Source organism: Ixodes scapularis, unplaced genomic scaffold, assembly GCF_016920785.2.
Source record: "Ixodes scapularis isolate PalLabHiFi unplaced genomic scaffold, ASM1692078v2 PGA_scaffold8__174_contigs__length_109621045, whole genome shotgun sequence".
Lineage (NCBI taxonomy): Eukaryota > Metazoa > Arthropoda > Arachnida > Ixodida > Ixodidae > Ixodes > Ixodes scapularis.
Window position 1 is genome coordinate 60,589,023 of NW_024609883.1, and position 25,782 is coordinate 60,614,804.

The following is a 25,782-nucleotide window of genomic DNA, read 5'->3' on the forward strand; positions in this document are numbered from 1 at the left end:
GTGACATCGCAAGGGTGCTGCGGTACGCGGTGCAACCAATCAACCGCAGTTCCACCGCAATGTGACTTAGTGTACCGGTGTTCCTTGATCAAAAGCTAACCTGCTTGCCACCTACTAAAGAGCAGCAGGTTGCATCTTCAGAATCGGTTTTAGTGGAATATACGGCTTCATTTTGGCGTAACATTTTGGCTGTCATCATATTTTGTGCCACTGAAGCAATTCCGGTCATTTATTTTGGTTTCGTTTTTGACCGGAGCTTCCCTTTAAGGTAATTGAATGAAATTGAGTAAAGAGCTCGCGCTTGTAGCCTAGTGGCAATATTGTCATTCCAGTTGATCTGTGAGAAAGTGCCAAGCGAGACAAATTTTTAGCGCAATAGTCGGCCCTAAAATAACAAAATGTGTGAATACATTGTAGAAGCAGAGCACCTCTCCAAGCAGATATGAATTAATGATATGAATGTATTATTCACAACGAGTGTAGGGCGCAAGGCATGGGAATGGGGCTCGCAAGTGCGTGATGCTTGCGGGCCGCGTGTTTGAGACCCCTGTTGTAAACAATAATGCACACACTGGGGAGTGTCTGGCTCGTAGTTATGCTTGAATGGGCAACTTGGATCTGCTGAAATGATGCCTAAATTTGAAAGATGCTTACTTTGGGACAGCAACTGTAGATGAAATTTGGTAACTCTGAGGTACTTTGGGGAACTCGAGTTCCTGGGAACCTGGTTTGAGGAGCCATGGTCTACACCCACAGATAAGACTCAAAGTTCAAGCCGGGAACCGGCAAAGTTTTAATTCTATTGTCACCTCACACAAGACACTTCTGTCCCGGTGCCACGCTCGAGCGGTCCAACGCGCAGAAATGGAAGGAAAAAAATTAGCCTTTTAAAATGAGATTCTAGCGGTCGCGGTAGGCAACTATCGCAACATAAAAATGGTGTTTCTAAACATGCAACCAAACTCGTTTTTTTTTCTTTTAAAGGGTCAATGGTGGTTATGGGGTTAATGGTAACGATGCTAGAAGTTTAAGGTCTGCAAGTAACGTTCAACACCGTTCGATAGAGCACAGTTATTTCGGCAAATAAGTTAGGTCGGCAAAGCGCAACAGGATCGCATTTCTTCGAGGGTAAAAAATTTCACAACTGTGGCAACGACCGTACATTAGCAATTTCTGAACAGAAAAGGCTGCTGCGTCCCATGACGCTGCTGCATTCCCCCCCCCCCCCCCTCACCTCTGCAGCACTATAAAGATCCTCAAATGTGGTATACTATAATCGAGATGCTTCTATGCGATTCAGATTTTCACGACAATCAAGCACTATTCATCTTCGCATCCGCTCTGAACCACGATTGGAGTCCGGCAAAAACGGAGCACCAATAAACACGTCGCAAAACCAAGCAAACCACCTATGATCTGCGCACGTCCGCTGGACAGTTTCATACCTGGTTTCTACAATCTAGCACAACTGTCGGCACGCACGGTTGCATCCAAGCTTGCAAACGCAACTTTCTGTCTTTTTGTCCAGACACGGTATGGGTCAAAAATGTCGCCCGCCGGTTCTGTGTACGGAGGCTCCCAACTTCAGTGAAGGGCCTTCCGAAGTCAGTCTGTCCCGCGTTCCAAATGTCGCCTCAGTGGTCGCAGTTCGGTGTTACATGACCACTGCCACATCTGTTGCCTAGTCCCAGCAGCACTGAATTTGCATCAAGTTGTTCTAGGTGCAAGACCAAGAGAAGCTCCCTTAGCTTAAACTCGGCTGGGCTTAGCTTAGGCTCAGCTTAAGTCCAGCTTAGGTTAGGCACAAATTAGCTTAAACATGGCTTAACTTAGGCTCAGCATAGCTTAAGTTCAGCTTAGTTTAGGCTTGGCTTAACCTAAACTCGGCTTAGCTTAGACTGTTTAGTTCAGCCTGGGTTTAATTTGATTCAGCTTAGCTTAAGTCCAGCTTAGCTTAGGCATAGATTAGCTTAAACTTGGCTTAGCTTAGGCTTAGCTTAGCTTAAGTTCAGCTTAGTTTAGGCTTGGCTTAACTTAAACTCGGCTTAGACTCCGTTTAGCTTAGCTTGAGCTCAGCCTAAGTCCAGCTTAGTTTAGGCACAGATTAGCTTAAACTTGGCTTAGCTTAGGCTCAGCTAACTTACGCATCACTAAAGTTTGCTAGAGTCAGCAAGGACTGTGGTCAGTGCCAAAGTCCAGCATAGTTTCCGCGGAGGCTGGCGGGGAGCGGACCACCTGCTGCAAACAACTGCAGTCCGGACGAGTCGTAGCAGTGCGTGTAGATGGCCGGACGGTACTCGGTGTTCCAGAAGACCTCGCGGTACAGGTCGTCCGCATGCACCCAGCCGTTGCTCGCCTTGAGCGTGCTGTACTTGCGGTGCCCCGCCGACTCCTCGAGGTACTTGGAGGCCCTCAGGTCGAAGAACAACACCACCCCGATGCCCGTGCCGATGGTCAGCAGGTCGTTGGAGAAGCTCAGCGACCGGATGCTGCAGCCGATGAACTTGGACGGCACCTTCTGCGTCTGTCGGAAGGTGCCAGAGTCCAGAAACGTGATGTACGACTTGGATCCGACCGCATACACATTGCGCTGGGGCTGCTGAGCCAGGCAGACGTTCTCCTGGCAGTAGGGCAGCTTGTGGGACGCCTTCCAGCGGAACGTGTTCACGTCCCACTGGTGCACGACGGCGTTGAGCGACAGCGCCACCACTTCGCAGTACCGCTGGCTGTAGAGCAGGGCGCGCACCTTGTCTGCGTTCTTGCAGCCGCGCACGACTAGGGGTTTCGTGTGCCCGTAGCTGGGGGTGAGGTCGTCCGAATCGGACGCCGGGCCGCGCGGTTCGCGAGCCCTCCAGAGGGCTAGAGTCGTGTCTCGAGAGCCGGTCACGTAGAACTCGTCGTCGAGCCAGGCTAGATCGAAGATCCAGTCGTTGTGGGCTCCTTCACCCACGCAGACGGGGTCGAGCGTGGGCAGGCGGTACACGGCCGTGTCGTTCGAGTACAGGGCACCCGTAGCGAGAAGCGTCCTCGACGGATTGATCTGGAGAGCGTGGATGCCGCACGGGTTTTCGGGCGGCGGACTGACCTTTGAGCTGTGGAGGCTCGGGATCTGATAAAGCTTGCCGTTGCCCACGTCGAGCACCATGAGTTTGTTGCACTTGGTGCCGAACACGACCTGCCGGTCGGACAACCACGACGAACAGAAGACCTTGTTGAGGCGGCCCAGGTCGATTTCGTGCTGGCGGTACAGTCCGTTCTGGAGGAGGTGACGAATGCCGTAGGTCTGGTTGACGCGTAGTCGCTGTAGGTGCTCCAGGCCCAGCTCGCGGCTGTTGGTGTAGTCCGCGAAGTTCTTGGAGGTGCGCTTGGCGAAGCGGAACTCTCGGTTGATGAAGTGTTCGAGCCGCTTCGGGTCGTTCAGAAGGCGCGTCCGAGACTCGGCGACGAGTTCGGGCCAGGGCGTCCTACTACTGCACACGGCGTCTAGGGACGATTCCTCGTCGTCCGTCCGGAAGCCACTGATACACAGTTTCCTCACGTGTGCCATAATGCTCGTAGGGACGCTTGTGCTGCAGCGCAGCTGTTTTGCGAGGGGTGATGTTGACTACAGTACGCTTAATCTACTTTTAGCTTGCCGAGGTAGGCAGCTGGACAGGAGACGGCCATGATGATGCACGGCGATGGTCGGCTTTTGTTGAAGCAGTCCAGGGGGCACCAGTGAACGTACCTAGAAATGTTGCTCACTGATGTTTAAAAATCTAGACTTTTATTCACTCCGTAACAACCCGTATATGGGGAAAATATATGCTTAATCATAGTATGTCATTAATTGATAACGTCGGCTCAATTTGTATTTTGAGGGTGTAATTTGATTGACTACTTTTATCGTTTCCGACTCGAAGTAGTTTTCGAAATCGACAGAAGCTTAGCCAATGCTATTCAATCCAGCCAATTCTCCATGGATCTAGCGGGTTCTCTCTATCGGCGGCGGAGCTAAGAACAGCTCTTTTTTTCCGAGTTTTCTTATTTACGTAGCTTTCAATTCGTCGTACCTCAGTGCTGCTCTGACCAAGCTGTAGAAACAGTTGATCGTCGTCTCTAACGGTTAGCTGTGCCACCAACCACCCTGTGAAAGTGGTCCTAGCGTGAGTGCCCAACTTGGTCGCATTCGCCCCAGCATCGCATCTGAGCCAAAATTCGTCCTTTACCCGATGAATTTCAACTGATCTTCAATTAGATTAAAGGCTCCAGTATGCCCAAACACGACCCGTTCAGCCCGAAGGGCATCGCAAACCGGATCAAGTCTAAGGGACTCCAGAAACTACGCTGGTACTGCCAGATGTGTCAGAAGCAATGCAGAGATGAGGTAAAGGTTCCCGTTTTTTCTCCTTATTTCCTGGTGTTATGATAGCCATTTCCTAATTAGGCTAGAATAAAAGAATCCGAAGAAAGGCCCTTTTTTTTATTTTGGCGAGGTTTCGCGGTTTTTGTGCGGCGTGCGGTTCCCCGCCATGTTTCACGGATAAACGGAGGTGACAGCCTAGGCACTTCACACACTGCTGCGCACAGAATACGCAAAATCATTCTCCACTACCGTTAAAAATTTGGTGAACGCGAAAAGATTACATTGTCATGTGACGTCACAGTATATCCCCGCCAAATTCTGTGGGGGAAATTGGGATTTGAAGTGACATGATTTCACCTGACACAGCTAGGGATGTCATAGTTTGCCACGTCACGTCATGTGACGTCGCAATTCCCCCGCAGAATTTGGCGAGGAAACGCTTTACACGATATCAGTGTCAAGTGACATCGTCTCATAGGACGTCAAAATTTCCCCCCTAAATTGAGCGGCGAAACTCTACTAGAGAAACTGCGATTCCCCACAAAAATACAGTGGGAAACTTTATATTTACACCAAACAGCGTAAACACGCCAGGATCTACCGTAGAACCTCGCCAATAACGTATGTTAACAGAAAGCTGACATGCTTTCCGTATGCAGAACACCAGAGTGCTTCTTCGTCCAATCTTGACGGTCAAACGTAATGCTAGGGTTAAATGTAATACTTTCTTTTCTTCGATTTCTGTGCAGAATGGCTTCAAGTGTCACACCATGTCGGAGTCCCATCAGCGTCAGCTGCTGCTGTTTGCCGAGTGCCCAGGGAGGTACCTTGGCAGCTTCTCAAAGTGAGTCATACCCTTCCAGTTGTTTAGAAATTATTTTTGTTCATTAAATTATTTAAGCATGGTTAATATTTCTAAAATGGGGTGCCTGTTAGTTTTGTGGTATGGATGAAAAGAGTGCCTTAAAATTATCATGGTGCATGCCTTCTGGTGTGTGCGTTCTCAGGATTTGTATGCAAACTTCAGAATGGCTATATTTTGCCTTCCCATTGTGTAGCAGGTATAAAAATACTGCTGCCTTTGGGTTTAATTTGATTCTGCGAATTTGGTTAGAAGTGGATGTTAATTGGCCTTTTTCGATGATGCCAGAAAGTTTGTGGTCTCCCCATACAACTGTTTGTGTTTCTAGCTCAAAGTAATGCGTTACTCTTTTTTTTTTTCAGTGAGTTTGCTCAGACCTTCCTCGAGCTGCTGAAGAGAAGATTCGGTGAGTGCTCTCTTGTCTGCTGGTGCATGTCGCTGAATCTCTTTGCGATAATCTCCGCACTCTTTCTTTGTAGAAAAATCGCCTACCATTTGAGTGTTCCCGTTTGTCGGAGCCTTTGACACAAAGTTGCTCTTGTCCTTCCACTAAACGCACTCGTCAACTAAATATTGCGGTACGAGTTACTTTGTGCAGTTATGTTCGGCTTTCTTTCTTATCTTGCCACAGGTTCCTTGATTTCTTCCATTTTCGTCACATGTCAGCCTACTACCAGATGACCATTAAAGCTCGTTCATACATTTGCGTTTCAGTGTGATGGGCTGCGTATAACTGTATAACTAAGCAGAAGGTTTTGCAGCATTTCGGAGATCAAATCTACTCACCACCTACAAGAAATATTTGTTGAGAACATTGTCGGAGCCATTTCAAGCACTTGGTGAAAGAATGGTGCTTAAAATATACACAGATGGGAGGTAGTTCCGGGGCTGCCCCATAGGTTGAGCCAGTGCGTCCATTCGTCATATGTAATCACAAGCGATCGCCGCGCATTCAATCACGCTTTGTGGATTTCATCCAGAATGAAAGCGATCCTAGTGGCCAGATGCTATGTGAAGCATCTTGGGTACCGGTTGGCTACTAAATTTCGGTTTTGATCTGCCAACCTCACTTTACGACGCCCCATCACGACCGAATACAGTGCTAGCATTTCTGAATGTGCTACCCTTCCTTAATTGCGGGTGGAATGGCAGGGCACGTTTTTTCTGGGCTCTTGACGTGCCAGAGTTTGTGCGCAAGTAAACACGGGACGACGACAGCACGGGAAGCAAGAAGTATACCGTGCCAGTCGTCCCTTTCTATCGTCTTCTCGCTGTCTTAGGCTTTTTAAATTATCCATGAGACGGGAGGGTTGTGCTGCGCTCTAGACTGGAGGGCACCAAAAAGGTATCTGACGGGGCAGGTCGTACTCCTCCTCGACAGGCCCTTCAGGAAGCCTAGGCAGGCCCTTCAGGCCGCCAGAGGTTTGTGTTTTTAGAGGGGCTCTCGCGAAGACGAATGAGTGCTACGTGAGCGAGCGCCGACTTTATTTTTATGTGGTGCCGAGTCATACTACCCCATCAACAGGGTGATCGAGACCGAAACCGTGCCACTCCTCCTTGCAGCTAACCAGGTCACATGATGCAATGCGCGCAGTTCTACACGCAGAAATTTTTGGAAGTAGTATGTCGCGCACGTGTGAACCAGTCTTTAATAAGCAACTCGGGGCAGCATCACGGTACTCCGCAAATCAAAGGACAAAACAGTAAATGATACGTGTTTCCAGCCCTCCAGAGCCCTATCGCAAGGACTCCGCCGTAGCGATACGGTGCGTGGAGCGCGTCTCCAACTGGTGCATTTGGCGCACCCTCGAAAGTGGTTCTTCGATTTCCTCCTGACGACGTCGTAAAAGTGTTACGCCGTTCCTCCCCAAGACCCCGGTGGTGGCGCGGCGGCAAAGTTCAGAATGTCAGACGCCCATTCTGCCGTAGGTCGCTTTGCAGCCGGACGGTCGACGGAAATGAAAGCAGACGTGAGACGGGAGTTCGCGACGACAGCGACCCTCGCGTCTTTGCTCGCCTTTTTTCGGCAGTATTTCTACGACCGACTGCTGGGATCGCACATATAACGGCACGACGTGCTAGTTCCCACGGCCCAATTTGCATCCACTTGGGAACCGCTTTTGACGCACAAGCGGGACAGAACAGCAAATGCTCTGTTTGAAGACGCTGGTTTGTTTTTCGACTCAACCGGACCGTTGTCCCGATTTCGATTGCAGGTACCAAGCGCGTGCATGCTAACCAGGTGTACCAGGAGTACATTGCGGACAAGCTTCACCTGCACATGAACGCCACCAGGTGGCTGACGCTGACGTCGTTCGTCAAGTGGCTCGGCCGAGAGGGCCACTGCACCGTGGACGAGACCGAGAAGGGCTGGTTCATCACGTGAGTCGCGCGTCCGCGAGGGATCTTGGGGTTGGGGAAGTGACGAGCGCCGTCCCTTAGTTTTTGCGTGCACGGCTGAGAAGGAACGCTTCTCTATACTTCTAGAAGATTTGTGTTTACTCTTGCACCGAGTGTAATAGATAAGGAGCCCAGCGTGGCCTCGCTTAGTCACTGGCACTAGAACAACGGCACGCTCTTGCTCTCGCCAGCTATCACGCCGACATCCCGACGCTTGCTGCTGCTGTCTTCGACGCTCTCTGCTGCTTTCTCGACGTTCATTCTTTCTTTTGTTTCTGGCACAAGATCGCCGATTCAACCTTTTTTTGTAGTTTTACGCTTGTCGATTCATTTCTGTCCACGACAACATTAACGCAAAATGCGTTCAGCTCTTTCTGTATCGCGAGGAAAACATGATTTCGTAGGAATGGACGAAAATATTTTAATTTAAGGAACTAGTTATCATGCTGCTAATTACGATCAGTGTCGGGAAGTACAGGGATTTTCAAATGGGGCTCCGCGAACCCTTTGTGGTTCGCAAAGGCATTCTAGGGGTCCGCAAAGCGCTGCATCATCAGCCGAACCTGGCGATAAAAGTTGTCTTTTCTCAGGCCGAGAAGAAATGTTTGTTTTCGGGCGAGTTTTCTCATGTGTATGTCAATAAGAGAGATCTACTTCACACTAGCTTTTAGTTATATCCATTTAATCAATATTTATTGTATTTAACGTATACATTTCCCCTCCCCTCACCACGAACGGGGTCCTCCACCATCTCCGCCGATCCACAAGGGGTCAGCGAAACATCGATGGTTGAGAACCACTGCTTTAGTACATTGTACTTAAAGGGGTACTCCACCGATTTTTTGAGCTACCTCAACTAACTATATTTTCTGACTCCCCGGCCTTTACTCTCTCCGGTATGCTATTTAGAATCGCGAAATTCATAATAGTTATTGCGAAATCGGCAAATGAAAATGATGCAAAAACCAACATTCAAATATATGCGCGCTTTTGAGGGCCGTGACGTCAGTGGCAGGCAGGCTTGCCAGTCGAGCAAGCAGCCAAAAAATAGAATATGCCAATCATTTGTTCCGTGCTGGAGCGCGGGTACTACAGCGAGCTTCCCAAGCATTCATTTGACACTATGAAACTGCTTCGAATCAGTTTAAAACAAAATCTACAGCCCAAAGAGTGAACCCCTGCCTTCCACTGACGTCACTTTTTCATTGTTGCCAGTAGAGACTTCGAGCTTGAAAAACACGGTGAGGACCAAAACTGTAAATTCAATAACTTCGCGAAAAAACAATATTTTGACCTAATATTTGGGATACTATTTTTGCGATGTTTGTTGGTTAGTTTAGCAAAATTTCAAGCAAATCGGAGACAATGAAAAAATCGGTGGAGTAGCCCTTTAAAGTACTACTTCAAGGAGGTTCGAATAACTTGCACTTTACTTGAGATGCTTGAGATTCTTTGAGTATGTACTTCTGCTTTACTTAAAGTATTTTTTCTAATACCTTCTTAAGGAAGTGCAACACCTGACTTTAAAGCACATTCCCCAAATTCGGCCTTGTTAAATTTGTATCACTAAATGATGCTTTGTCAACTCTGAAGAAATCCTGGGAGCGACCGTTCGCACTTGCCGGAAACGCAAGCAGACGACGCATTGTTCTGCTTGTACTGGGGGCGGCTTTTCCGCAGCCATTTTAACTCTTGCTACTTCTCGCTCGGTCAGCGCAGTTAAGGAGGTTAAAAATATTAGGTGAGGACACTCGTCCATGAGAGGATTGCTTGCAGAAGCTACAGGGCTGACATCATGCTCTCTCTCTTTTGTGAAAGATTGTGTTAAGGAGGGGCACTGGCTAGAGGTCGAACTTCTGAACTACTCAAGTGATCACAATGAAATTTTCAATGGAGATTAAACTTCAGACGTAGGTGTACTGTGGAAACTTTCAGCTTTCTAGGGAAAATTTACATACCTGCATAAGTTGGTGTGTCACTCTTCGTTAAGAAATCTGATATGCAAATGAAGCTATTAAGCGCCATTTTGACTGCTTGAATATGAAGTGGGGGTTATGGGACTTTGGGCTATTTAGTTTTAATAACTCAAATGTAAATATTTCAGGAAGAGTGATTACCTCAAAATATGAGATTCATATCTGTCCTACGTCAATTTTTGAAAATCTTATTGTTTTATCACTGAGGACTTTAACTTAAAACAAAATAAAGTAGATAGCCCGATTCTCCAGTAAATTTCAGTTCAGAAACATGTTGTTTGTGGTATCAGAATACTTTCACCTTCGAACAAAAGATTCCTTCGTATGAAATTTGCAGCAGAAAGTGGAACTGAGAAAAATGCATCCAAACATTGAACTCCTTTACTTCGCTACTGCCTCACAATCTGTTGAAAATATTTTATATCAACGTAACTATTGGGCGTATGGTTATCAAATTTAGTGTAAGGGCATATAATTAATTTCTAAAACCAAAAACTGCAAAAAAATATTCTAAAAATTTTTTAATTTAGGCTTATGTCCCCCCTTAAAATATACTTGTACTTTACTTTGAAAGTACATCGTGTTTATATTACCTTACTTCAAGTACATTGCACCCGGTGTACTCACTACTTTACTTGAAGTACATAACCTAATTTACTTTAGTACTTTGCTTCAAGTATTATGAGGTGTACTTTACCCAACACTGATTATGAAACATCAAAATAGCCAATAAGCGGCTCTCTAGAAGAAAAGAGGTTTAAACTAATGATCTTTAAAAATTCTGCCAAATTTAAACGCTGAACCTGGAAATTGTGCAAATATGAGTAGAAAAAGACAAAAAACTTGTGGCTATGTCGAATCAAAAAAAGAAGTCCTATAGATAGCATTGATAGAACCACTTCATGCTCTTTCTTTTTCAGACTCGGTAAGAATGCCACTGAAGGGCACATTATAGGGTTTTATTTATTTATTTATTTATTAGAAATACTACCGGTCCTACACAGGACCAAGGTAGAAGTGGAGGTTACACAACACAAGGAAGCTTCACACAAAATGCACATATCAATACACTCGTTCCAATACATTTCGATTAAAAAGAAAAACCAACAGTTAACAACTTGGGGAACCACCAGTCGAAACGTCTGACTTACGAAAAGCGAATTCTTCTCGACTCGCGGACATATAAAGCCTCAACAGTGTCACATCGTGCCATGGTGCCACCAAGTGTGACATGATCACATGATGCTGTCACGCCAAGACATTGCGGGTAATGTTAAAGCCTACCTTACGGCACCGAAGCGAACACGACTCGCATCTGGCACCCTTTGTCGACACGTCTCTGTCGGGCCGCCAGTCGAAACAGTCACGTTCGGGTGCCCTCGACATTCCTAATGCCGTTGTAACGTCTTCCTCGCAACAACAGGTACATAGACCGTGACCCAGAGACAATCAAGAAGCAGGAGGCCCTTGCCAAGAAGGAGAAGCTGGACCTGGACGATCAGGACCGCTTGGCCCGGTTCATCGACAAGCAGATAGAGCGGGACCGGCAGCGCACAGCGGAGCCTCCCTCGACCGCCGACGCCAACTTGGCGGAGTTCAGGAGGGAAGACGAAGAGGAGAAGGGTGAGGTTCCTCTTTCCTGCCTTTGTCGAGCCGGCTTATAATACCTCCTGGATATCGAGGCCATTGTGCTGAACGGTCTGTGTCACCTGACGCGGGCCAGAGCCTGGCACAGATGGGACGCCACGCGCTGACCGCTCAAAGACGACCTTAAAAAATAAAAAAAAACAGCAATACAGTTTTATTATACGGGGCATTTCTCGAATCTTGAGCCAAATTGTTCCTGCGAAAAATATGCATTGCACAGAGAAACGATTGATGCGTAGTGGTCTCTGCCAGAGGGTTCAGTAATAGAAATTATTAGCTATTGATGTTTGAAAAGATACAAGTGCCGCGGTCATGAAACAAGATATTTATTAAATAGCACGAGGAAACAAAATGTAATGTCAAACGTTGTGTAGCCAACACAAAAGCTTTTATTTTAGTTCAATGTGCCTTCCAAAGTAATAAAAGTAAAGAAATCCAAAATATAAATTTTGTACTCTTTTTTTCTAGCAGCAAGTCTTGCAAATTTGAAAGTCCTCCTTGCAAAACTTCTTGTTAGCCCCTGTGATGACCGTACTGCTCCTCGAAGCCCCAAACAAATCGTCTCATGCGTTCGAATCGTCACTACGTAGCCAGGCACGGAGCCAGGATTTTGATTTGGGGGGGGGGGGGGGGGGGGGGGGACCGCTGGATACATGCCTGTATGTGGCGTTACGCCGAGGTCAGATCAGTCTTGAAGAAAACTCGACTCGCTAGGTCAAGGTGCTCAGCTATGTTGCTCTAATCGCTCGTTCTCTTCTTCCAGTCGTGTTCAAGCTTGCACCGTCGTCTTCCAAGCAGCCAGAAGACTCAACAAAAAAGTGAGTATGTCAGACAGTACGCTGCTTGACAACCCTTTCTTGCCTGTCTTTGTTTGACCCGAGCGACCGTGTTACATTAGGAAGCTACATGGTTTCGACTTAAATCTTTTCATTCAGCTAGTTGGTTCATGATGTCAAAGGTATTAGAAAGTGCAAAACGACCGGGATGAAGAAAAGACTCAAACGCCACTGATATGTGATAACTTACAGTTGACTTTATCAGCTGAAAACCTGTGTCCGTTCGTACTGTTTGTCTTTTTTTTCTCCCCGTCTTCTTGCACTTTTCAGTAGCTTTGAAATGGTTTCAGCGTTTTAGTTTTCACAGCTATAGTTGTTACGGGCTCTTCCCGCCACTGGAAACGACGCCCGTTGTTGACGTAGTTGGCGTAGAGTGTCCGTTATCGATGTTGCCAAATCGTTGAAAAGCGATTGCTCACTGCTCACAGGAATCAAACCTAGGTCCGCCGCATACAAAGCAGAGGCATTACCACAGAGCTACGCCACAACTTAATGTCTTGCTTTATTTGTAGTAAAGTATATCCCACTGCATGTGCTCTCTGCAAAAAAAGAAAAAAAAAAAAAGAATAGCCGATAACAAAATGCTGTTGTAGCACTGATAACACCAGCAGCTCGAGCCGGAAGATGTGCTTTCGTGCTCTCCGGGACAAAAATGGAACAAAATTGTTAAGAACAAAATTTGTAGCACCCAATGGCCCCTGCACGCGCTCTCTGGAAAAAAAAATATAGCCGATTACAAAATGCCATTGTAGCATTCTCAATGCCTGGAGCTCGTACCGAGAGAGGCACTTTCACGTGCTGCAGAACAAAAAAAATTAACAAAAGCGGTCGGAACAAAATGGCCAGATCTCTATTTTGTTCTGAACGCTTTGGTTCACGCGTGTGCATGAACGCGACGCCGACGCCTAACGACTTTGCCGTGACGTGTCGCAGCTCTTGCTGTAACTATAGTGCGGATGAACTGCTCAATTGTTTGTTGTCTTTTGCTATGGACAATATAAATTCGTGACTCGGATTACGTGGAGCAAAAACCCGCACTGCAGAACCCAGAAATTTCAGGTTTGATCTCCAGCCCCACCCGTTTCAACCTGGACAAGCATCCTACCAGCGTGCGGGCAAATGTCTCTACGGCATGGTGCACGTTAAAGGGGCACTGACACGTCAAAGTCATATTTTTTTTATTATTATCCGAAACGATTGAAAATTATTCCCGGACATTATCCTCAAACTTCGAAACTTGGGAATTCAGTTTTTTTTTAAGTAAAAAAACAATTTCGAATGCCGAATTTGAAGTTCCCGCGCGATCCGTGCCAGTGCAGTGAAGTCAAATATTGAGGCGTCCTGTAAGTCGAGGTTTTCCAACGCCTCCGAACCGCCCTAAGTGTCACGTTCGCCAGCGTCCCGCGAACAGCCTTTCTTTTCTTTTAGTTCTTTTAGGGCCCTTTCAGCGATCTCAAATTCTTTAAAACGGTGTGAGATGGAAAAGAATGTACAGTGGACTTTTTTGACCGGCTTTGAGGGGCCACTTCAAGCTGGTTCTGCGTGAAAGGCTGCCCCGGCGGAGTCACAACCGAAACTACGGTACACAGACACGAAACCCAGTTGTTTTGGCCGTTTGACAGTTTCCTTTTCGAAGTCTGAGAGGTCGTCGGGCACCTGAAAAACACAATTTCGTCCGATTCCCCAGCTCACCGACCATGCTCTGCTATATCCGTAGAGCGCTGCCATGTTTTCAGAGCGAGGATAAAAAGCCAGGAGGCAACATCCCTTCAGACTCCAATTTTTGGTATTTAAAAGAGGGCCGTAGTGCGTTCGCGATTTCGTTAAAAAACATGTTTTATGAATGCCGTTATTAATTGTTATAGAAATGTCGCTTACAAAGCTTTTAAATTTCATGATATTTGACGTCACAAATCAAAAGCGAGGAGGCGGTTAAAATTAAAAGTGCGCGTGCATGTAGTTAATTTTTTTTTTCGCATTGCAGTATTTTTTTTTTTTGTGTCTATGACTACAACTTGCATCATTTTAGACAACAAAAAACGTTCAGCCTTTCCACTCTCGTGAAGAAGGAAGACCAGCGGAGCTGTACTCGACACACTGCCGCAACGCGCACGCGCCCGATTCCCGCTGCTTCTTGTCTGACACGCCGCCGATCGTGGATATGTCTCCGGCGAACCAGAGTCCGGCGCATATGACGCCAAACGGTTTCTTCATGAACTCCCTCCGGAACCTCACCGTTGCACATGGGAACTGTTCAGCCAGCGTGGAGTGCATTCATCGCCGGGCCTCGCGCTTGCGCTTGGCCTCCGTGGCACGATCGTCGTCCGTGGCATTGGCCCGCCGGCGTTCTTTACATCGCTGGTTCTGTTCTCGGCGGTGGCTTTCCAGGCAAGCGATGTGCTCTTTGGCAAGGGAATCTGAAGCGCTGGACGCAGTGGAAGTCGAGGCGACAGCGGCTTTGTGACTGTTGCGGACTCATTTGCGCTGCTGCGTACGTTGCCACTCCTTCCACAGCCGCGCGCGGCCGACCTATCGTGAGTCCAAACCGAAACTGATAAGAGCGTAGGAAACAGCGTGCAAAACAGACGAGAACGAAGAAACAAACATGACGAGCGCTGCGCTCGTTTTGTGTGCTTCTTCTTCGTTGTCTGTTTTTTGCGCTGTTTTCTACGATGAATTCCCACCAACGCGCTAACTATCAATTCTTCTGTGATAGCTGGAAAGGTTGCTGCTATCTACGAGCGACGGCGGAAACCAGACTGGTTGTGTGCTTGCCGCCGTCGCCTATAGATGGCGGTAGCTGTCCAGGTAGGTTTGTGTTGACATACCGGACACAATCCTGGGGAACCTAGCCCTTAACAGCTCCGCTGTAAAAAACTTGACTCTGGCGTGTCGGTGCCCCTTCAAAGACCCCATGCTGGCGGTGGGACAGCACTGGCTCAATTTCTCGTCTAAGCGTAGACACCAGACACCCTCGTGGGCCGACTAAATGTACATGCAACGCAAATTGTCGTTTGGTGTTCGTCGAAGATTGGTTTACATTCCCTTCTGGTTGTAGGGAGGGGCAGCCCAGGTCGAATCCGCTGGAGATGACCGCCAAGGCTGACAAGCACAAGGCGGCGCCGAGCGAGTGCGAGGTGCGGCCAAAGAAACAGGCCAAGAAGTCGGCCCTGGACGAGATCATGCAGGAGCAGGAGACGAAACGGGAAAAGCTGAACCGCAAACCCTACTGGGTCACGGAGGTGAGGCGCCGCGTTTACCTCCGCTGCCATGCGTGCTTTCCTTCGCTGGCATCTTTATTCGAACGAGCGTTTACTTGTTTGCGCTTGCGTAGAACTCGGCGTTATGGTGTCCCGTGCATTCATGAGGGCGCCCATCAAACCACTCTGCCATCTTGGCCGCAAGGCGGCTATGCAGTTGCTTCACCTCAGACACAATCACATGGTCGTGTCGCCTCGGGGTTGATTGGGATTTCGAATTCGGCTCCCGAAGTGCCGCTTTCTCTCCTAGACACTGGATGGTGCTGCAGGCGCCCCAATCCGGGCAAGGAAAAACCGCCTCGCCCATCGATCGATATAGTCGGGGGCTGGGAGGCAAAAGTCTCTTAGTACTCCAGGAAGGCACCGAAAACAGGCAAGTGTGTGCGACCGGATCTAGGGTAATCGCGGGACACGAGGCCTGGGGGCTCTCTTTGTGTTTAACTCTAACTTTATGGGCGTTTGTGAATATTTGTGTAATGTCGCGGGTATTTATAGTTTAGATTAAGTGTTTTGTAGTGTTGTGTTTTATTGTACCAATAAACGGGGGGCGGAATCCCGCTCCCGTGAAAGAACCAGGCTGGACTCGGGTTGTTGGTGGACCACGTAAGAAACGGCGAATCGGCGGCGGTATGCGAATTCCTGCAGCTTCGAACGAAAGTTCTTTCTTACGAACGACGAGCATTGTGCCGGCATACGTGCCTCTGTACGATCTGTCATGCAGGGTGCTTGTTCGTCACACCACGTGAAACGTTGTGCTCGACTGGCCATCTTAAGGCGAAAGCCTTATATGTGTCATCGTTCAGTCGACCTTCAAAGTCCTTGAGCAAAAACACATTGACAACACGAAAAGTATGAAAACACGTCGGCGACGCGAAAGGTACCAAAACCCATGGTTCACCACGGGACCACGAGATGGCGTTATTTGTGACAAAATCGGCGGAGGTGCAAGCGTGGCGCAAACCCAGCAGGACGAATGACACTCTCGCTTGGGCAGCAGTGAAGAGCAGGCGTGCGACACGCCGTGAGATCAACGGCGCCAAATGTGCATCATCAAAGAGTGCACCGTCTTCGGTGGTTCGTTATCACTGGGATCGGCACTTGGGCTTTCGCCTTCAGGTCGTCTTGGGGATGACATAAGAGACCTTGTGAATTTTGTTTATTTACGGTAGAGAGCAGCGGTGCCATGTTTTGAGGTGGGTCGACCTCGCATTCCGTTCCGGTCTGAAATTATTTTGCTGGAATTGGTGTTGGTGGAAAGAAAAATTGCACCTGCATACGAAAAGAACATAAAGGATTGATTTTTGCGGTGCTCCTGCTTTTTTGCGGTCTTCTAGCAAAACTTCATCAGTGTGCAATAGTTTCCAAAGCATTCTCCAGAGTGGAGGCTACTGTCATGTGCATTAACTTCATCTTCGTTGCTAGCATCACTACACTCGACGGTGGATGTCTCCTCGTCATCAGAAGGAGGGACATAATTGACATCGTCACGAAGATCATCTTTTTTGCTTTTGACGAAATCTCGCAATGAGTGCCCGTAAAATGTGGCACACTTTCTCATGCCTGCAAAATTTAAAGTGTGCTCAACCGCTCTCGAATGGTTTTGCTTTCTATGGGAGAAACTCAAACAAAAACAAAAATAAAATGTTAAAGGGACATGCACCAGGGTAAGCTGTCTCATGGAGCGAGCCGACAACATCAGCTTTGAAACCACGCCAAACGGCTCTTTTACATGGCTTCGATCCCATTGGCTAGCATGCATCCACAGCCAACAGCACCTTTGAGACCACTGCAATCCCATTGGCTAGCGCGCGTCGACCAGGCTTCCATTTGCCGGACACGCAGCACCATAGGGTGGCCGGTCGTTGAAACTGACGCTGCACGTCAGTTTCAACAACCGGCCACCTCATGGCGCTGCGTGTCCTTCAGCGCTAGAGTTCCTGTATAGGCTCCCTACAGGAACCAGAGTTGCACTTCTGTTTTCTACGTGCCGCCGCGCCACTATTCGCTGATGTGCAATTATGTGAGGAGCCGGATCAAGTGCCGTGCAGGAAAGCAGACATTGCACACGCCCCAGCGTACGTTCCCCTGCTTATGAGCTCGCCGCAAGCCGCGAATGCGCGGCACCGCTATTTGCCGAATTCAGTAATGTGAGGAGCAAGATCAATATGCCGTGCAGGGAAGCCAGCACTACGGGGATGAACGCGCAACTCTGGCTCCCGTAGGGAGCCTATACAGGAACTCTAGTCAGCGTCAGTCAGCGCAGCAACACGCGTAAGCAAGATTGATGTACATGCTTTCGCATTCACAACTCGTAAGAAGTGCTTAGGTGTACCTCAATCTTTTTATTTACGATGTCGAAATGAAATTTTCACAGTTTATGGTGCTTATTTCTCTCTTCACAAATATGGCACTAGATTTGATATAGCTTGTTTTTTTTCGGTTCTTGATGCAATGTTCATGCAGAAAAAACCATGCTCTTGCACAGACGTGAGCCATGGCTGATATGGTCTGGCAACTTTGGGTCTCGTGCTAAGTTTCTTCTTCTATGTTTAGATGATCTCTATCTTGTTGAATGCCAAGCTGGCTGATTGAACGCATGTTTTGTGTGTAACTGCTGATGGCTCAGTCCAATAAACCCTTCAAAATGTAACATAATGGCGACAACACTTAAAAAAGCCTACTAATGGCAAAAACGCCATTTCAAGGGGCTAACAAACATTGCTAAAACTTTCAGAAATATGAAAATATACGTTCTAACCAAACTTAGATAGTTGCATTCTACATATTCTAAAGTATATGCATGCCAAATTTGATTGTGATAGGACAATATTAAGGAGAGAAAGTTTTGTGCACAAAGTGTGAAGATGCTTCAAAATTACAAAAAAGAAAAATGCATTTGAATGTTCCCATAGATGTGTAGCTATACTCTTTCGCAGTGCATAAAATAATATTCTGTTAATAAATTTCCGTGAGAAATCGAAGCTACAAAGGACTGCAATGGAGAGGAGACGGCTAGGCCCACTGGTCAACATACGGTAGATGTGATGGCAGTTGACATCACAACTTGAAGAACCACGCAGAGAAAAATGGCTCAGATTCACGCCGTTCTGGGTTGCCTTAAAGTCTTCAAAGGTGTATTTGACTAATTTCACAATCATGACTGGCTCTAATTATTTTCATACATCAAATATAAATATTTAAAAATAATAAAACATTGTAAAACTCAAAGTCACATTTTTTGCAATATGTTGTTTTTCAAGCTGTATGGTGCCTCCAGTCCAGCAAGAAAAAGCAGAAGGGCAAATTTAAACGAGTGTGGAAGAGACGTTTCGGCCCGCGGCCAACTTATGACCGCAAAGTCATTTCTATGACTTTACGTTTTGATGTTTCACCTTGATGGACAGTTGATCTGAAGTGCTTACACGAAGCCAGCGATACGCACTCAGGCAGTTTTTTTTTGTGCAACATTTTCGTACCTTATTGCCATTTACTTAGAGCATTGTTCATTGGGAGTGCCATGTATATGGTTTGAAGTATGAATGGACTTGCTGTATTTATTTGAATATAGATGGTCGTTTTATTTTTCTAGAACTTCCTTTAAATTTAAGATACTCACCCTTCAGTCGTAACCAGAGTTCTATGTTTTCGGATAAATCCGACAAACACTCAGTGGTAAAATTTGCTTAAAATCTGATTTATCCAAAAAACTCGGAAGATTGAGGTCACAGTGGCAAAACAGAAAGCTAAAATGATGGTGCTTTATATCTGAATTTTATAAAAGCATAGGGTCTTGAGAAAAGGCCGCTTTAGTTTCCTTTAAAATATCGAACTATACTGAATTTTGAAAGAATTGGGAACAAAGTAAAATTAAACTCTTAATTTCAAACAATTGGAAATCTAACAGAAATGAAGTCCAATAAATCCCGAACTTTCAGCAAAAAATAAACTCGGAAAAACACCCTCCGAATTTCACAAGAAATAAACTCTAAAAACATGAAATCCTGGTCATAACCAAAGACGGTTGACCAATGATGCACTTTTGCATGCAGGTCATTGGCCCCTTTCATGATTTTGCTTCTCAAAGAAAGCATGTGTGATTGCAAGCTTTCTGAAGCTACCCTCCCATGCATACTGCATGCGCTTGCACGCAAGGGGCACCAGTTGAAATCGATGCTTGCGACTGTCCACTACGAGCGGAACGTAAGCTCATCGTGCTTTAAAGTTGCAGAAAAGACAACACAAAATGAATATTATACTATCCAAATTTAAATAGGATTTCGTAACAGTGGATTCGGGCTTGCTCGTTAAAATCTCTCCAACTCATTTAGTACCTGGATTGAGCAGCTTAGTTAGTCTGATTCTGTGCTGTTTTTTCCGGTTCGCAGGGCATTGTGGTCAAGGTGATGGCTAAAAAGCTGGGGGACAAGTACTACAAGAAGAAGGGAGTGGTCCAGGTAAGTTCAGGCCTTTCCCCAACGTTCGAGATCGAAGGAGTCGCCGTTGGCACCGATTCCTTCGATCACATAACATTCCACTCGAGGCTAGCTCACAGATTTGTGTTTGCTTGTGACCTAGTGCGTCGTGACCGCTTACTGCGAGGGAATTCAGTGTGGCGGATGGAGTTGCCACTCTGGAGTTGGAATGATTTTGGAATTGTCCTGTGCATCTACGACCACTGAATGGAATAGGAATTAAGCAGCAGCGGCACCGAGGGCGAATGGAGTGGGAATGGAATGGTCTATGTCGTGCTATGTCGATCTTCAGCTAGGGCATACCGCATGCTGGTGCAACACCCGTGATTGGTCAAAGTGTCTCTTAGACCATGCATTTGCATTGCGATTGCACTGTAGCAATTGCGCTTTGTCAGTGGTTCTGCGTTCTTGCCGCAATGCATGGAAATTCGCTTCCACAGCATACTAGCCGTTTTGCAGGTATTTAAAGCTAGCAGCAAGATAGCTTCTTCTTGCGCTACGCACGAACTAGACATATTTAAATCCTAATCAGGCAAACACGCTGTTCATAGTGGAGGAGATACGCTTGGTGCGGCCGCCTCTCGGATTTAGTATATTTGGCAATTTGGGGATGGGTTCTGCATATTTTTTGCAGTTGGGTATGCATTTGATAATGTCAGCGTTTTGCTGTTTTTGTCGGCAACACGACGTAGCCGCCAAGAGCCATTTTTTTATGTCTAGGAATTACAGAAATGGAATGGAACGCTTCAGCCATTCCAGAAGTGGTGTCGGGCCCAATGTCTCCTTAGCTAGGAGTGAAAAGGACCGGAATTATCGGACGCTCTTAATTCCCTGGAATGTACCTGGATTGAAACGGGGTTGGTCATTCCGCAACACTGGAATTCACTGGCACCATCTATAGAGTAGCCCCGGAACATTACTAATCCTCGTACATTTCCGCATTTCGTTACGCATCTTCCTTTTACCGTGGGCATGGAATACTTCTCGCAGTGTTAATAAGTGATCATTTCTCATAGATAACGCATCGATTTTATCTCGCAAAGACTGCAAAGCCTTCTGCCTACGCTCGGCGTCGGCTATTTTGGGCTATGTCGTGGAGGCTAGCGTAGCTTTCCCCATGGTCGAACGCCATCAATGCTTCTTGTGCAAGCGCGTGCGAAGGAGACGCAAGACGAAGCCACATGCTCGCAGCAGCACAGGGCTGCGGCACTGCAGATGCTGCACCAGCCTCAACAACGTAGCGCAGATAAGTCAATGCCAATTATAGACTAAAGGTTTCTTTTAGTTTTATTTTTTTTATAGATCAATACTGCCAGCCTTTTTAGTGCTAAAAAAAAAGTGGCTGATACAAAAAAAGTTTTCTCTTAAAATTTAGAACAAGGCACGCACTCTTTTTTTACCACACACATCCAAACAGTGTTCATAACTTCAGACAAGGCAATATCACTTCATACTAAAGACAGTCTCTTTTTACAATTCAATGTAGAACACAGTAGATAAAAACGTCAAAAGCGCTGCAAGTACACAACTGTAGCACTCAAAAACCACGTCTAAGGTGTTTGCTTAAAGGGAAAAGGAATCAATATTCACAATTTCACTTGGAAGTTTACCGTATTTACTCGCGTACTGAATGCACTTGCATAATGAGCACACACCCCGCAACAGGCATCAATATTTAGACTTTTTTTCCCTGGCGTAATGAATACACCTTCAATCTTCGGCTCAGTGAGTCGAACTGCGTCCAACTTAGCCAGCCACCAAGCCAATTTTCTTTTGCCGCCAAGCAGCTAGGCCAAGTCAAGTCAAGCCAAGTTGCTTTCATAATGGCTGCAAGTCCATAGTTTCGGAAGCGATCAACTGTGGAACCGAGCGTCGCGCACACCTAACGAAGCTGAGGTCGAGAAATTGCCCAGCCCCGTACACGCTTCGGCCATAGGATGCATTGATGTCAACAAACACGCCATCGTCTGTGGTCCGCTTTCGGACAGAAATCGTGAAAGTGGTTAGGCCCAAGAACAGTCTCATCGCTTTTCGTGCTGAGAGCTTCGTAGGGCGCTTTTCCTTCGGCAGAAGGCACACCAAAAGCGCCCTAAAGAAGGTTCGCAATTTATGGAGCATGGTTACTTTGGTGCGCCCACGACTGGCAATGTGTGCGCATCTGTCAGTGGAGACGTGCCACAGTACCCTGCCGTGTCGTATGGGTGCCTAAAATGACATTTATGCAAAGTGTGTACATGCAAAAATACTACCCCACGTAATGAACCCACCCACCAAATATGTGTAAAATTTTCAGGAAGATAAAATGTGTTCATTATGCAAGTAAATACATATGTAGTTTTCTGGAAAATAAGTGTATTAATTATTTATTTATTTATCAATACTGCAATCCCCTAGCAGGGATTTTAGCAAAATGGGTTTACAATATGAAAGTACAGATACATAGCTGGCACAAAAAGACAAAAATACAAAACGTAACATAAAGAAATTCAAAAAAAAATTATGTGAGCAATAGAAATTACTCTGCGTGATTGTCGCATCCCGCCCCAGAAATAGCCTCAGTTTTCAGGAAAAAACTTGTGTTAATTATGCGAGTAAATACGGTATCCCACAATCCAATTGCACGCACAAAGGAAAACTGTTTCGAAGCATTTATTCTGGCATTAATAGGTGGCACTATCTTTGAATCGTGCAAACGCTGAAAGTGGAATGTTCTTGGTTTTATATATTTTGAACCATCTATTTTGAAGAGGTTACCATAATATCCCTGAAATAGAGAGCAAATCGGACAAAAAAATAAGGAGTGGGCTAACTTTCGGTGTACAATCAGAAAAAGTTTAAAAAACACTTTTTAGATCTTTCTCTTTTTTTTTTGTCAAACTTATTATTGCGGCAAGGGGCAATAAAACATGTACTTCCCAGTTAGGAATGTTCGCTTATATACCGCCAGAGCTAAAAATAGGGGTGGGGCATCTCTCGAGATGTTAGAGTATTATAAATCTGGAAAAACAACTCCACCTGCTGACACTCCCTTTCGTTTACCAGTGGCTGTAAATTTACTGTTGATTTAACTCCCGTAACCAACATGGTTCGCATAAAATCTGAAAAGATTACACATGCTGCCAGTGCCGAGGATCCCAGACCGTGGATGCATTTTCATAGATCGGCCTAATAACGGTTTTGTATGCGAAAGCCAGACATACCACTAGGGCAAAGACTGACCTAGTTGACCATTGTTGGACAGCGGGTCACAGTTTTTACTTCGGGAATGCATCGACCTTGGTGCGCGAGCAAGGGTTGGGTCCACGAAGGTACCTAGAATCATGGCGCATCCGGAGTGATTCATCGGCTTGTAGCTCCAACCATCTGGGAGATGAAACATTCAAATAGATTGTTATTTTGTGTTATGTCAAGTCAGTGTAGTTTTTTTTTTTTATGATGAGTCCCGGCTTCTGGAACATTTTTTGCGATTATGATGTTGTCAAAAAGAGGTTCCCTGTTTCCGGGGTTTATTTTTCTTTGAATTCGTGTGCATTCTTACGGCAGTTTGCTCTTTTCAACAGGTTCTGCGTTTTTCGGTGTCAATTTTCAGACGTCGGACAAGATATGGGTGCTTATTGAACTTACAATAAAGAAAAAGGAGACAAGGGCATGGAATTATTCAATCTCCAGAAAACATGCTCGTGCCCATAATACTTGGAAAACGTCCTGGTATTAATAAGAGAGGGATACGGGGTCTGGCTTGCAAAGTGGGAAGTAGCCTTGCAGACAGTCCAATGTGGCTGCGTTCGAAGTAAACACAAAATAAAATTGAAGTTGGAAGATTTTTTTCCGGCAAAGCTTGCGTTTTTTTTAGTGAAGCAAAACTCCAGTTGGCGTTTTTTGGTTTTCTCTGATTCCGATCAAACAGGTTCGGGAGTAAATTATTGGTTTTTATCGGTATTTACCGAAAACGCGGAGCCCTAGTAATGATCCAGAGCGTTCCAATAGACGGCGCTAGTGTGGCAGTGTGCACTTTCATTGTAAGCGGTTAGAAGTGCCCTTGACGCACTCAATAAAACGCAAATGCAAGAACCAGTCTTCACTCGCAAACGACGGGCAGTGTGGAAGACGGTCACCGGACGTTTTGCGTTTGCAGGATGTTCAGGAGCGCTACGTCGGAGTGGTACGGATGCTGGACTCCGGAGACGTCCTGAAGGTGGACCAGACCCACCTGGAGACGGTCATCCCCAACCTGGGTCGCCGGGTGAAGGTGGTGAACGGTGCCTACCGGGGCGAGGAGGCCCTGCTCCTGGAGGTGGACCAGCGAGGGTTCTGCGCCAAGCTCAGGGTGGACGCGGGACCCATCAGCGGACGCGTGCTGGAACGTGTTGCCTACGAAGACTTCTCGAAGCTCCACGTGCCCTCGTGACAGGAACAACCGCTGTCCGGTGCTGGTGCGGCACATTTGACCGCCTCTAGACGCTCGGAATAGGGGAAGAGACAAGTGATGCTGTCGGTGGAAGTTTCGGTTCACCGACGCTGGTTCATTTGGTTTGAGAGCTTGGACTCTGCTGTAAAAGCAAATGAATGGATCTGCAGGGGGTATTCACTGGCGGCCATAGCTGAGTTCCGATGGCGAGCGTTCACAAAGCTTTTGCAATGTGCATTGCGCACCATTGAGATTGCCGATCTTGGGAACTAAGAGTGTGAGCTTGTTATGAGCATGTTTAGTGAACAGTGCACTCAGATATGCCATCCAGTGAATACCTTCTATGGACGGTTCACCAGATTGCCTGGAAATTGGCCATAATATGTAAATATATATCATTGTGATAAGGCATTCAAAAAGTGTCTTTCAGCGTCTTTTTTTTTTTTGGGGGGGGGGGGGGGGGGAGGGGGGGGTGGGACATTAAAGGCAGATGTACGAACAGGACATTCTGCAAGGCTGATAGTCGTTTTCCCTCTCATTTTTGAAAGGTCAAAAATCAAACAGTAAGGGATGGAGGGTAAAAGAATAGAGTATTGAAAAGGAGAAAATAAACAAAGCATTAAAAGGCCCCTGAAAAGAAAAAAAAAATGTTTAGTCTGGTTGGGATACGCGTGTCAAAAAATAAATGCTACGCGAAAAAAAAAAAAATTTCAAAGCAATATTGACGGCGAAGGATTTATTTGAAATTCTGCACGCGAAGTCCACGACGTCGGGGTCCATTCCGAAGTGACCATCTCGGTCGTGAAGGCAAAGCCGATCCACCTCTCTTCCACGCTCCCGAAATGCCAAGAAAGAAAATGAATGGAAAAGAGGTAACTGCCGACTAAATCGCGTCTCGCACCGTAAATATTGCTCTAAAATGTTTTTTTTTTGCCTGAAATTAATTTTTTTGCCACATGTATCACAACTGGACTTTAAAAAATACATTATTTTTTTCAGGTTTTTTTTTTTTAAGTGTGTATTCCCCTTCAACTGTGCACACATTTCATTTTTTGGGTACACAGATTTCTATACATCCAGCACAAAGAATAAGGCAAAAAAATTACTATGCAGATGTAATACATAAGCCAACACTCTTGCTACGAATGTAAACGCATTTCTACTTGCACCTAGCTAGCTCATGTGAACTCGCGTTTCATACGTGGTCTGAATGAGCGAGATGATTAATCTTCCGGGTGGTGTCCGCCTGGGCATGACAAAAGATTTGGCATTCATCTGTTCATTGCGCCTTCCATCCAAGGAGATTTTAACCACAGAAGTCAAGGACATCGGCATGCACGCTACTACTACCATCAGAACATCAAGACAAGATAGCCTGCTTACTATAGAATATTCAATACATCAGGTTTGGTCTACTCAGTGGTGTTACTGGGGGGAGGGGTGCAGCTGGGAAGTGAAAAGCAAGGTAGGGGACCGCGGCCGCCCTGGGTGGGGCCGCTGACCCTAGTGACGCCACTGGGTCTACTACCGCATTATGGCCTTATTGGCCTCTATGGTGGCTCACCCTTTCGTGCCA

At 46.5% G+C, this 25,782-nt stretch overlaps 2 protein-coding genes across 2 annotated transcripts; one reads left to right on the top strand and one right to left on the bottom strand.

The window, feature by feature from the left end:
- Positions 1-769: 769 nt before the first annotated feature.
- LOC8032079 (DDB1- and CUL4-associated factor 12) lies at positions 770-3,694 on the bottom strand. The gene has a single exon (XM_002408558.4). The coding sequence runs from the start codon at positions 3,545-3,547 to the stop codon at positions 2,183-2,185; it is 1,365 nt and encodes a 454-aa protein (XP_002408602.1). The 5' UTR covers positions 3,548-3,694; the 3' UTR covers positions 770-2,182.
- Positions 3,695-3,923: 229 nt separating this feature from the next.
- Positions 3,924-24,618, top strand: LOC8032080 (DNA/RNA-binding protein KIN17). Its single transcript, XM_029986845.3, has 9 exons — positions 3,924-4,366; positions 5,095-5,189; positions 5,570-5,613; positions 7,424-7,589; positions 11,007-11,206; positions 11,994-12,048; positions 15,125-15,308; positions 19,712-19,780; positions 23,934-24,618. Exons 1-9 carry the CDS (start codon positions 4,253-4,255, stop codon positions 24,204-24,206), a joined length of 1,200 nt encoding a protein of 399 aa, XP_029842705.2. The 5' UTR covers positions 3,924-4,252; the 3' UTR covers positions 24,207-24,618.
- Positions 24,619-25,782: the final 1,164 nt, after the last annotated feature.